At 39.8% G+C, this 13,490-nt stretch overlaps 1 protein-coding gene across 1 annotated transcript; it reads left to right on the top strand.

Moving 5' to 3' along the window:
* Positions 1-9,824: 9,824 nt before the first annotated feature.
* LOC149237803 (uncharacterized) lies at positions 9,825-13,289 on the top strand. Its single transcript, XM_089369395.1, has one exon. The coding sequence runs from the start codon at positions 9,825-9,827 to the stop codon at positions 13,287-13,289; it is 3,465 nt and encodes a 1,154-aa protein (XP_089225521.1).
* Positions 13,290-13,490: the final 201 nt, after the last annotated feature.

Below are 13,490 nucleotides of genomic sequence, written 5' to 3' on the forward strand. Positions count from 1 at the left end.
TACAATTTCACAAATGTGGGTATGTACCAATATTTCTTGATAATTATCAGTCAATATTTTCAAGTAATTTAAACACTAATAAAATTTGCATGATAAGATTAAGTAGGGCATTACACTATCAACCATATATTTACACGAGTAATCATAGGAGATAATTTTTCTCCCATGATGTAGATTTCCAACTAGTAACCTCACATGATTCTTAGATAGCAAATTATTAGATGATTCTCACACACACATTGATCCACTCATCCACGTTATTGGAATTATATTTTGACGAAGGCAGGTTAGAAACCATCAGATACATTATCCATTTTCCATATGCAATGTTTACAATTAATTTTTAGGGAATTTACATAAGCATCATGGGTTGAAATTAAATAATGGATTGTGATTTTTGGAATTTATACTTATTTTCTTACTTCACCTTGGTGGTCATCTCTTATTTCTATTAATGTGCAAGCATCTTGGGGGTTTTCTTTCACCATCCAGGAGGAGCATGAATAGAAGCCTTGATAGAGGTAGCATGTCCACATCCTTCCAAAATTTAACACTTTCCATCTATCCCTTATCCATATTTATTTTGTTAGGTTGTTTCCAATCACTTGTACCAGTTACTTATTTGCCTCCTCTTATAAAAAGATGGGATTGGAGATGCCCAGAGGTTGACGTAGCTACAAAGAGAAAAAAAGAAGTGTGTATCGATTGTTAAAATGAAAAAAAAAAAGTGATAAGGGATGAATACAAAATAAAAAACCAAGAATAACTTGAGATGTAGCCCTTCATGTGAGGCCATCACTCCGGGCCTATTCATATCATGCCTATCAAAGTAAAATGGACTTAAATAAACCATACAAACCCCTATGAGCAATGAATTGGACATCTTGAAATGTGAATTAAATGAAATCAATGAAATCTTACTAAGCAATCAAATCAAAGAAAATAAAAAGGATAAGTAAAGGGTGGAAGAAGTAATGCCAAGGAAAAGGAAACTCAAATAATGCAAGTTGTTCCTCCACAAAGGAATTCATGGATGGTGATCTTGCATAACCCATGTATAAGATTATGACACCTTGTATGAAGTACAACTTAGACCATATCAATTATCACTCACACATATTGATTCAAGGGTCAACCTAGGAATTGTTTCTCCCCCAAGGTTGATAGCACCTGATAGGGAAATTTGATGATCCACTCATACCTAAATCTAGCATCTTGTATAACATCTTAAGCTAGTGTGAAGATGAAGAAGATACTTTGTGTAATATATTTGCATGACTTGAACATTGAATATGGTCCAATTTTGATGCTTCAATGACTCCTGTATCCATGCTATTTGACTTAATTCCGTTAGCTTGAAATTGATGATGATTTAAACATATTCAATGTCATTTGGAGTACATTAATGATGTTTTTCCTACGCTTCATGGATGATGATTTCACACCATTTTGAGGTCCTTCAACTTCATGAAGGACATTGCACATTTGATTATGAGTAATGAACTTTATTATGGCTTGACATACATCTAGAGACACTCCTCTAGCCCTAGTATCTTGGGCATTGACCATTAGAGCTAGAACTTTGATCCTACATGATGATGTGATATCCTATTATATGACATGGTGCTTGAAGAGGATGATGTTGTTCTTGAGAGGTCACCTTTTGATGATGAAACATGACTTTTGATGAGGAGAAATTCCCCTTGGACTATTGATTACACCATTTAATGGAGAGACATGTACTTTGAGTATGACATCACCTTTTAAGGCCACTAAACTCACATGTGTGGCCTTTTTGAGGGAATTTTTCATGATTTATCACTATATCTTTATTATTTGAGGCAATTTTGGGGGTTGGCTTTATCACCTATACACCTTGTTACATGGATTTTATCCCAATTCGAACTAAAGCACCTGGTGTCCCTGGTATATAAAGGGAATCGCTTAGTTCATTTTTATCATTGCATAACTTCAGAGCCATTAATCTCTTGTATTATTAATATGTTCTTTTGTTCACTGTGTAGCAGTAGTTGAACAACTTTTTTAGGGACTTTGTTGATGTAGACTTAATCTCTTTTCATGGACGGTTATGTTGAAGCCTAGATGAATGCATAATAAATCTAGTAAGTTAACTTCTTTTATCTTGGTTAGTGTTTTATTATATGAATATGATCAAGTATTAAGCATGTTAGCATAGTATTTGTTTCATTATTTTTCTTAAACAAACCCTTCTTCAAAGTATTTGAGGAAGTAGCATGTTAGATCCTTCCCTTAATTCATCTTTTGAAATTGAGAGCCTTGATTCAAATCCATAGGATACGTAGGTTAACTTATCCTAGCCTTTTTTAGTCGTGTATCTCCTCTCAATTTCTCTAATTTTATCTATTCTAGGACTCCATTAGTCCTAGATTGAGAAGGCGCTAGCCCTCTCTTTCTTGTGACAATCAAATATTTTGAAAAAAATAAAAATCATATAAATTACATATATGATAAATTAGAGTCAATTGGGGTTATCCTGGGTGGTTAGGCATAATTATTATTATCCTTATTGTCTTTTCCTCTCTTAATGTAAATATTTATTAGAGTTATTGAAATGTTTTAAGATGGGATATTGAAAGCCATGTGCTACACCCTTTCAATTGAGGATCAAATTGACTAAAGAGTATTTATCTTCAAAAGTCGATGCTACCCTTTATCAACAACTAGTCGGTAACCTTATTTATTTAACTCACATTGGCTTGATATTTCCTTTTTTCTTAGTTTGGTATGTCAGTTTATGAACAATCCACAAGAAAGACACTAGAAGGATGCAAAGTGAATTTTTCATTATGTTAAGGGTACTTCTTATTTTGTTATCAAATACTTTCGAAGTTCAGATTCGATGGTTGGATTCACTGACTCCGGTTGTATAGGAAACAATGATGACAGAATATCCACTTATGGCTATGTGTTTTTCTTTAGTGTTGGACCCTTGATTTGGTTGTGTAATAAACAATGTGTAGTTTCTCTCTTGAATATAGAATTCAAATACCATGGAGCCATTAATTGAGGGACATAGGTCATTTGGATTTTTCAACTCCTATGAGAGGTTTGGTTTCTTGTCAAAGGCTTAACTACAAAATATTGTGGCAACTAGAGTGAAATTCAACTTACTAAATATCTTGTTGTGCATAGTAAGATTAAGCATGTCAAGCTTCATGCTCACTACTTATAAGAGTTGGTACAAGAGAAGGTTGTTATTCTTGCCTATTGCAGGGTAAATGACCAAATTTTCAATATCTTTAAAAATCCAGCCAAGTTTATTAAGCTATTTGACATGCTCAAGATTCAATAAGTTGCAGTTACAGTGAGGGGTTGTAATGCTAACATAATTTCATCTCCTTAACCTCCAAAATGTTGTATGGACAAGGGGTTGTTGGAATCTAAGGTTATGGTGGTTCATCACATCTTTAGAGTTTCTGGAGATAGTCAATTAAAGGATAGACTAACAAGAGACAATCAATTGAGTGTATGATTAGTGGAGTAGTTGATTGAGTGGTTGATTGGTTGGACAAGTAATGGACTAGCTGAGAGTCAGTCGTGCGATAAACTAGCAGGGATGTCAACCGAGTGATTAGAGGAACTGACTAAACATTAAGGTCGACTCAGATAGTTGATTAACTGATGAGGAATGTGTTTACCAAAATACTAAAAAGCTAATGAAACAACATAGACTTCACGAAAATGATTGGAACTGTTGACACTCACTTGTGGACCAAATCTTTCATAATTCAAGGAAGTTAGTTAGATTTGGAGACTATAGGCAAAGGACCCTATGGGTTGAACATTATAATTAAAGTATCAAATTCATTGTTGATTCGTTATCATGCATTGTGATGTTCTAATCACAATGTAATGTGCTTAAGTACTATAATGGTAAAGTTTTATGTTCGGTCCTTCACAATCCCCTCATCCACATGATAAGATAAAATATATGTGTGAAAAGTTGTAAAAGAAACAAATCCCCAAGGTTTAACAGAAATGTTGACAACCAACAAATAACCCCTCCCATCTTCAACGATCCTAACTTGACCTCCCTAGAACAATAACTAAAACATATAAAATAAAAAAAAATTCAAAATATCTATACATATATATAATTATAATATTTTACTCATATTTATAACAATAAAAGCTTCATTTTAATTATAAGGTACGACCATTATACAAAACCCTGTACTTTTGCTATTTTTCTTTGAAAGAAAAAATTATATATTATTGAGAAAATACATACATAATCTATTCTTTAGCCTGTACTCATGCTTACACAAAATTCTTTATAATTTTTCTTTTACTCTAAAACCTTTCATTAATCTCAAAATTTTGTACCCACAAAAAGAAAACTCGCAAATACTTGTTTTGGCACATTTTAAAGCTACCATGGAAGAAGAAGAACCCCTCATTGCTCCGAGTGTCTTGTCGGCTGCATGGAAGAAAAAGAACCCAAATGCAACCGATAATTAAATGTTAACATATAAATAGATAGGGTTTGTATCTCAATGCCCATTCGCTTTATTGTAATTTTACAATTTTAAATATTGTTAAATCTGAGACTTTTGTGATTCATATTGTAGATAAATGTCTTTCAGATTAATCACATCATTAGGATTTGGTCGACGTTTCAAACCTGTTATCACCCCAAGAAACTCTCCTAGGTTGTATCTCGGAGATGCTCAGGAACATTACAAACTCAACAAAATGTTGGAAATGGATGAATGGAAGGAATGATGCATATTCAAGCCAGATAACCACTTCTACTATGCTTAACTCCAGACATGGGTGAACAACCCCAGACTACAAGGCTTTAGACCACCAATTACTCATAGTTTGAGGATTAAGTGAACATGGAGAATACTGACCACACCAGCAGATGCACAAGACCATGTGATGGCTAGCTGCAACTAGTAAAGAGGTCTGCAAATCTATTTCCTAATGCACAGACAGGATGACAACTCTCTGGCACTAAGTAAATAGAAACCTGCATAACAAATTCAATGATACACACTAGACTTCAACATAGAGGTGGGATGATAGCCCCTCTAATGCTAAAAATCAAGAGCACATGAACAAATGCATAACAGGCACAACCTAGAACAGAGCAGAAATGGAAAGTGAGCAATTAACAGCAAAAGAAGCTTGTATTAGCTGAAAATGAAGACTAGACGCTGCAAGTATCATAGTAGTTACAGTCTCCAGAAGTTGAACCTTACATCAAAACAACAACCATCAACCCTCATTACATCTGAGTTCTGGGTATATATAGAGTTTGTTTACAAAAGTGCTCTGCTATTCTACGTGTGGAGGGGTCATAATGGACCACCAACCATTTTAACTATCTAATATGGGTCTCTGCTGCAAACTGCATGCTTTAATGAACAAAATTAGCCTTTTGAGATACTCTGTTTTCCTTCTTGAGCAGGTGGAGTGCCGTATGGAAGAAGTTCCATAACTGGTAAATGTTGTAATCTCCTCGAGGCTTTCCTTTTTCTTCTCGGCCATTCTTCCTGTTAAATACATTCGTTGAGAAGTAACTGCTCGGGTACAAGTAGCTGGCCACCTTCGTCCTTCGGGAGCACATAATGGTTATGGACGTGGATAGTCGGGACAGGCGGAGGAAGAAAATCGGCCGTTGGATTAAACGAATGAACGGCAGGGATCTCTCGGCGGGAGGCATCGGGAGGAAGCGGGGCAGAGTGATTATGAGCCGTCGGATCTCGCAGATGGACGGCGGAGATCGGTTTACAGGAGGTATTGGGCAGAAACGGGAATGGATGAACATGAGCTGTCGGATCGTGGGTGGACAGATCTGACGGTGATAGAGCAGAAAAGATGCACAAGAGATAGCGCGCGGGGAGGGCAGTTTTGGCGGTGAGCGGTATATATCGCACCGCTTTCGGAGGTGAGTGGTAATTGTACAGAGGCCAGCGATTCCATTCAGGTGATGACGCGTGGCAGATGGGACTGGCGGCAAACCGCTTTCCCCGCGGGTTAATGCGCTGGCAGTTCGTGGGATCGGGGGATGCGATCGTTGTTGGATCGTGCGGTAAACGATCGGAAGGCAGGATTTGAATACGCACGTTTTTGACTGATGTGATAGGAAAAGCTGGAGAAAGCATGCAGTCATGTGAACTTAGTCATATGATGGCTAAAACTTAGCGCTCGGGGGTCAGAGGAACCACGAAATTACACAGAGTTTCAGAGGTAAAATGGAGGTAGCAGGTTTGAAAATATAAGCGGGGGTGAAGGGGAATAAGGAAGGTGACCGGTGTAGACCTTTTCTGAGCAGAAACTGAGGAAATGAGCTTGCTTAGGACCCTTGAACATCAGTAACCTATAGCAGAGCTAACAGAACCAACTAATGTTGTTCATCCTCGGGACAAGGTGAGAAAATCATACAACCTTAAAGAATACATAGCAGGGATGCATCATAGCCCAAGGTCAGTGGTTGAAAAACAAGCCGTTGAAAACTAGCCATTGGAGATGTATCCTTGCTATTTATTCTTTAAGATTGTATGATTTTCTCACATTATCCTAAGGATGAGCCATATTAATTGATTTCAAACGTCAACCAATTCTTAATTTTAAATAGTGTAATCTTAATTCACAAAAATGAAAAATCATGATTATGTTTCATAAAATGTGAAATTTAAATTTATGTTAAATTCTAAACTGAATTTATAAAATAACTGTGTAAACATTTATCTAAAACTATGTTAGGATACTTTATGTAAACATTTATCTAAAATTCTATGTTTGGGCGTTGTACGTAATTTTTTTTTTCAACTTTTTATTTTCTTTTCTTGTTTTTATCATAGCATAGAAAAAAAGAATTAACCTTAGTTTTTCTCATTGTAAATTAAATTGATGTGAAATCACATTTCTTTTGAATTCATTGTAAATTAAATTGATGTGAAATCACATTTCTTTTGAACTTGATTTCTTTAGTAGGTAAAATAAAAAGCCTTGATTAGGTTATTCATTGCTATGTTTGGTCATACAACATTCTTGAGGATAATTAATTTGACCGGAGTAATATCAAATTTTTTAACCAATTAATTTGTCTTTTTTCTCTTTAATATATAAAATAATTATTTTCAATTTTTTTTTTATTATACAAAATTATGGTGTAATGAATTTTTATTTGAGTAGTTTTTAAGTGTGATTTTTTGGAAAGTTTTCCGATTTATTTTTTTATTTAATTTGTCGGCAAGGATTCATTAAAATCATAAGTTTTACAAGTGAATTTTTTACAATCAAAATGCCACATGGGTTTTTGAGGGTGTTGAATCCATATATGCAGTCAAAAACCCAGTTTAAACAACACAAATCAAGGTTTGTCCACAAATCCGGGCAAGAAACCCGTTGAGAACTCCAAAAATTTGCACTTAAAGACTACTCCAATGCTATTGTTCTATCTTTTAATAGTAAAGAATTATATTTTTTTTTCATTAAATAAATTGGTTTAATGAATTTTCATTGTTTTCTCTTAATAATAAAGAACTATTAGAAATGACAAGGGCGAAAATGAGCTCCCGCTCCTGGACGCGGCCCTGACCCTCCTGCTCGAGCTTGGCAGCTCTGCTGCTAGGCTGCTGCACCCTGCTGCGGGCCCCTCCTCCTGTGTCCTCCTGCCTCCTCCCTTTCGGGCCTCCTGCCCTGTCTTTGATCGCGCTTGATAGCGCTGCAGCCGTTGGCAGCTCAACGCTACGCCCCTCTTCTCAGGGCCTCCTGCCCTTCCTTCCTTTTCCTCGCCTGTCGATTAGCGCCCCTGGCTTGATGGATCCTCCTTCTCTGGAGCAGGCTGAACTGGAGAAAGCCTTCGCAACTCTCATCCCAGAGAATAATTCGGAAAGGATTCGGCCTTCAGCCTCAAAGTTTGTCAAGAAGCTTGATGAAATCCCGGAAGTCCCTCTTCCCCCAGCACTCCCAAGGAGATCCGCCGTGGCCCTGGCTGAACGCGGCCTGGTTGGTCAGTTCACGGGGTTATGGCCTTCCCCTCGAACGGTTCAGCGCTGGGTTGAAAGAAACTGGAACGCTATGGTCCAGGGAAAAATCGCAATAAGGTTTTGTGGAAGGGGTTTCTTTACCTTCCTCTTTGAATCTGTGGAGGATCGCAACCTCATCTTCAGGAATGGACCATACTTCATGGACACCAGAGGCCTTTATCTCAACCGCTGGACTCCTGACTTCGATCCAGAAATGGACGTTCCCAATGCAATCCCTGTCTGGGTACGCCTCCCGCATCTTCCGCTTCACTGTTGGGCTGATGAATCCGTCCGGGCCATCGGAAACGCAATAGGGAAATACGTTGATAGATCGGAGCCAAAGGAGAATATGCACGCATGCGCAAGGATCTGTGTAGAAGTAGATTTGGGCAAAGGCTTACCAGAGGCAATCAAGCTCAGAGTGGACCAGTGGACGCACATTCAGCAGGTGGATTATGAGCAGCTCCCCTTCAAGTGTAAGGTATGTCATGAGTACGGTCATTTCGCTAATAGGTGCTCTAAATCTAGATCTGAAGATAATAGCAATAATGAATCCCCTGAGGAAGCATGGGAAATAGTCAGAAAAAAAAAGAAGTCAAACCCTCCCCCCGAATCAGCTGTGCCCCCCTCTGAAACTCCAACCCTCTCCACCCATCCTTCAAGCTCGGGCCACCCCATCCCCTCATCCTCCAATCCCTTCGAATCCTTAGCTTCAGAGGAACCCTCATCCCCCCCTCCATCCCCCAAGGGCCTCAGATCCTCCCCCTCTTCCCCCCCCCAGGCCTCCCCTCCTCAAACAGTGGAAAGGATCCTAACAAGAAATAAAACAAAGGAGAACATTGCAGCCACGGATCCACCAAGAAAAGTAGGAAGAAAATCAAACAAGGAAATAAGAGATGAGAATGCAGCCAAAGAAATGACTACAGGGACTCAGCAACCAATAGACACATACCTGGACAGGAACAAGGGAAGTGGCGAGAAAATGAAGGAGAAAAGCGGGATCCACAACAAATCAGGTAAATGATGATTTTGGTCTCTTGGAACTGTAGGGGGTTGGGCTCCTCCCTGAAAGCAAATGCAGTCCGAGACCTTATCAAAGCAGAACAACCAGACTTCCTCCTACTCCAGGAGACCAAAATCAGTGACCAAGAATTTCAAAACAGCATGATAAAAAATAGAAAGTATGAAGGAATAGCCATGAGCGCAATAGGAGCCTCAGGAGGTATAGGAGTAATATGGAAAAAAAGTAATTGGAATCTCACAAACAACAAACAAAACAGATGGTGGATTAGAATTGACATGCAAAGCACAGATCTGAAGGAGGAATACACAATCTATAATGTGTATGCACCACCTCACTTCAGAGACAAAGCTACTTGTTGGGAATCTTTGATAGCAGATATTGAGAATACCCAAGGGAGGAAGATCTTTCTTGGAGGAGATCTGAACTTAATAAGGAATGCAGAGGAAAAGCTTGGAGGGAAGTTTTACATGGACCCATACAGAGAAAAACTCGAGGATATCATACAAACTCACAAGTTCATAGACATTCCTCCCCAAAATGGCCGTTATACATGGTCAAATAAAAGGACAGGCAGGAACAATATCAAAGAAAGACTTGATAGAATTCTCGTTCAGGAGTGAGCAGCTGCCAACTTTCCAAGGATTCGCAGCACAATCATTCAGGGATTCATTTCTGATCACAAACCCGTGGCGCTGTATCTACACAAAGAGGAAGACTCGGGTCCGCTGCCATTCAAATACAACAAAGCCTGGGACGCCAGCGAGGACTTTAAAGCCATGATAAAAGAAATCTGGAGGTCAGAGATAACAGGCTCCCCGCACTTCGTTTGGGAAACGAAGATCAAATTACTAAGGATTGCCATAAAAAATTGGGCGAGGAACCACGTGAAGGAGGAAAGGATTGCAAAAAACGAATTGCAAGTAAAATTGGAGCAATGGAATAAGGAAAAAGAGGAAGTCCAAGAAACGGAAGAAGACCAAAGGAAAGAAGGGGAGATGTACAAAGCACTGTACATCCAGCATCGCAAAGAAGAGGAAGAGCTAAGGCAAAAGTCAAGATGCCTCTGGCTCAATTCTGGGGATAAAAACACCTCGTTCTTCCATAACTGTCTCAAAGTAAGGAGAGCGGGAAACAACATTGAAAAGATAATGTTTGAAGGGAAAGAGATAACGGAGAAAGAGGAAATCAAGGAGGCTGCCTCAAACCACTTTCAATCTCTGCTCACAGCTGATCCCCATTATCAGGAAAACACAGATTTCGCCAACATCATTGAGAGGAAGGTCACAGAAGCCCAAAACAGCGAATTGGACAAAGAAATCTCCATAGAAGAGGTTGAGTGGTCAATCAATAGCATGTCTCTTGACAAAGCACCCGGGCCGGATGGCTTCACGGTGAGCTTCTACAAAACACACTGGGATATCATCAAGAAAGACTTCCTTAGAATGGTAAGAAATTTCCACTCAAAAAGTAAAATGGGCAGCAGCATCAAATCTTCGCATCTTGCTTTAATCCCAAAAGAGCCCAACCCTCAATCCTTTGACAGGTTCAGACCTATTTCATTATGCAATGTCTCATATAAAATCATCTCAAAGATTCTGGCAAATAGGCTGAAAAAAATCCTTCCCTCAATCATCTCGGACAACCAAGGAGGATTTCTCCCCAAGAGACACATAACAGATAATGTAATTCTGGTTCAAGAGGCGATACACAGCAGTATAGCTAGAAATGAGAGAGGCATGATAATTAAGTTGGATATGGCGAACGCCTTTGACAGGGTAAACCACACATTCCTGAGGACTGTGCTTGCAAACTTCGGGGTTTCAGAGCATTTCATCAACAGGGTTATGGAATGCGTTTCCCAAAATTGGACAGCTCCTTTAATCAACGGTAGACCATGCAGAGCCTTCAAGAGCACAAGAGGATTGAGGCAAGGCTGTCCTCTTTCCCCCTTCCTCTATATTATCATGGCAGAAACATTAAGTTTGCACTTGGAAAATAAGCGAAGGTTAAAGGAAATAACAGGAGTGGACATCATCCGAGGAGCCAAAGGGATCAATCATTCCCTATTTGCAGATGACACTCTTCTAATAGGCGGTGCTTCAAGCCTTATGGCCAGGAGATTCAAGGCCATCCTGGATCTCTTCCTCCAAGCCTCGGGGGGCAAATTAAACAACAACAAATGTATGATATATACCTGGAACGTTCCTAGATACATAACCCAAAGGATCTCTATAATTATGGAAATCCCAGCTCAATCAAGCTGGTCACACTTTATGTATTTAGGACTGCCTCTGGCCAAAGAGACAATCAAAAGCGAAGTTTGGGTCAAACTCATTGAGAAGCTGAGAGGGAAACTTCAGGGTTGGGGGATGCATTGGCTCAATCTGGCGGGGAGAACAATCCTCATCAAAGCAATCCTTTCAGCTCTCCCTATCTACCAATTTGCCATTACCCTCGCCCCATCAAGCATTCACAAGCATATGGAGCTGATCCTTCGAAGCTTCCTCTGGAAGGGAGGAAAGCAAGATACGAAAAAATTCAGTTTAGTAAAATGGGAAAAGGTCATCCTCCCCATAGAAAAAGGTGGTCTAGGAATTAGAGTTCCCAGATGGGCAAATTTGGCAATGGGATTTAAACTAACCTGGAGAATCTTAAATGAGAAGGGATCCTGGTGGGCAGAGGTGCTCAAAAAGAAATATCTGAGTGGGAGCAATAGCAACATCCTCTCTGATGTAATCACAGAACGGCAATGCACCCCTGTTTGGAAATTGATCAAAAAAACCTTGCCTCTCCTCAAGTCTCATATCTCTAAAGTCCCAGGTAATGGGAAACATATCAGCATATGGAGGGATAGAATAATGGGTTTGGAAGCCAAGGAAAAGTCCATCAATCTGAGGCCACTGCAGCAGTGGATGTCTGAAGCTAACCTTAAAACCCTCTTCGACATCTCTCTTTGGGAACAAAACAGCTGGAAAGGATGGAAAATTATCCACCTCCCTGATGATTTAGATGAACTATGGAAAGACCTTAAGCTATCACTGGCAGGGGCAGCCCCTTCAAGCAGAGTGAAAGAGGACAGTTACACATGGGATCCAACTGGAGGCAACTACTCAGTCAAGGAAGGATACAAGGCGCTACAAAACCAAGCAGCACCCAACAATTGGCAATATTATAAGGCAGCTTGGAAAATTGAAAGCCTTCCGAAGATTAAACTCTTTAATTGGACCTTGCTTCATGGCAAAATCCTAACAGCAGAAAATCTTAGAAAAAAGGGTATTCAGGGTCCTTCAATTTGTTTTATGTGCAGGAAGGCGGAAGAAAACATCAATCATCTCTTCATTGAGTGTCCAATAGCATCGTCCTGCTGGAAACTCATAATCAGACCTCTTGAAACAGGAGATCTACCCAATCAGGTCTCTCTTCTTCAGAAAGGCTGGGGGAAACTCTTCCCCTATGCAAGCAAGAACATGATCCTCGCCAAGAGACTATGGACCAGCATCCCTTCTAATCTCTGCTGGCAAATTTGGTTAGCAAGGAACGAAAGTATATTCAAAGACAAAAAGCCCAGTGTTTCAGGTATCCTGGCCAAAACAATTGCGCTCATAACAGAAACTATTGAAGCTAACGGGATCCAACATGCTGACCCGGATTACTCAGATAAGAGGGCTAAGGAATGGGTCCGAAAATTCAACCACAAGTTAAAAACAAAAAGCAAACCAATAAACGGAACAGGGCAGAAGGAATGGAAACTCAGAGGGACAAAGGAGGAAGTCAATAGTTGGATTCAAAAGCAAAAGAGGTTCACGCTCCACTTTGACGGGGCCTCAAAAAACAACCCAGGCAGAGCTGGAGCAGGGGGAGTAATCAGGGACCCTCAAGGGAGAACGATCGTCACCTATGAATGGAGTTTGGGTACTATGTCGAACAATAAGGCCGAAGCATACAGCCTCCTATTGGGGACCTCCATTGCCCTGAAGCTGGGCATTCATGATCTCCTAGTGTTAGGGGACTCTGCAATTCTCATAGCAGCCATGAATACTGGGAAAAACTTCAACCAAATTGCCTTAAACAGAATAAAAGAAAGAATAATGGAACAAACCAGGGGCATCAACAAAGTGACCTACAAGCACGTCCTCAGAAGCTTCAATTCGGCAGCGGATGAGCTGGCCAACAAGGCCACAAGAAGACCCACGGGTAAGGTTAAGGAAAACAATGAGTTCTATGATAAAGATATCCCTTAGTCAACTTCCTATCCCTATGCACCAGACTACAAGTCACCTCAGGCATCCACTTCAATACTGTCGGCCTGCGCAAACTCGATCCTATATAATCCATATCCTTCTCGACTGCCGAAGCTGGGGAAATAGGACAAGGTATCGGCCTCAGGAATCGAGGAATACAGGAATAAGCAGGGACTCATCATTGCACATCTCAGATAATAT

This window comes from Pinus tabuliformis, chromosome 8 (assembly GCF_031772625.1).
Source record: "Pinus tabuliformis cultivar Carrire ecotype Pingquan chromosome 8, CPIR1, whole genome shotgun sequence".
NCBI classification, from domain to species: domain Eukaryota; kingdom Viridiplantae; phylum Streptophyta; class Pinopsida; order Pinales; family Pinaceae; genus Pinus; species Pinus tabuliformis.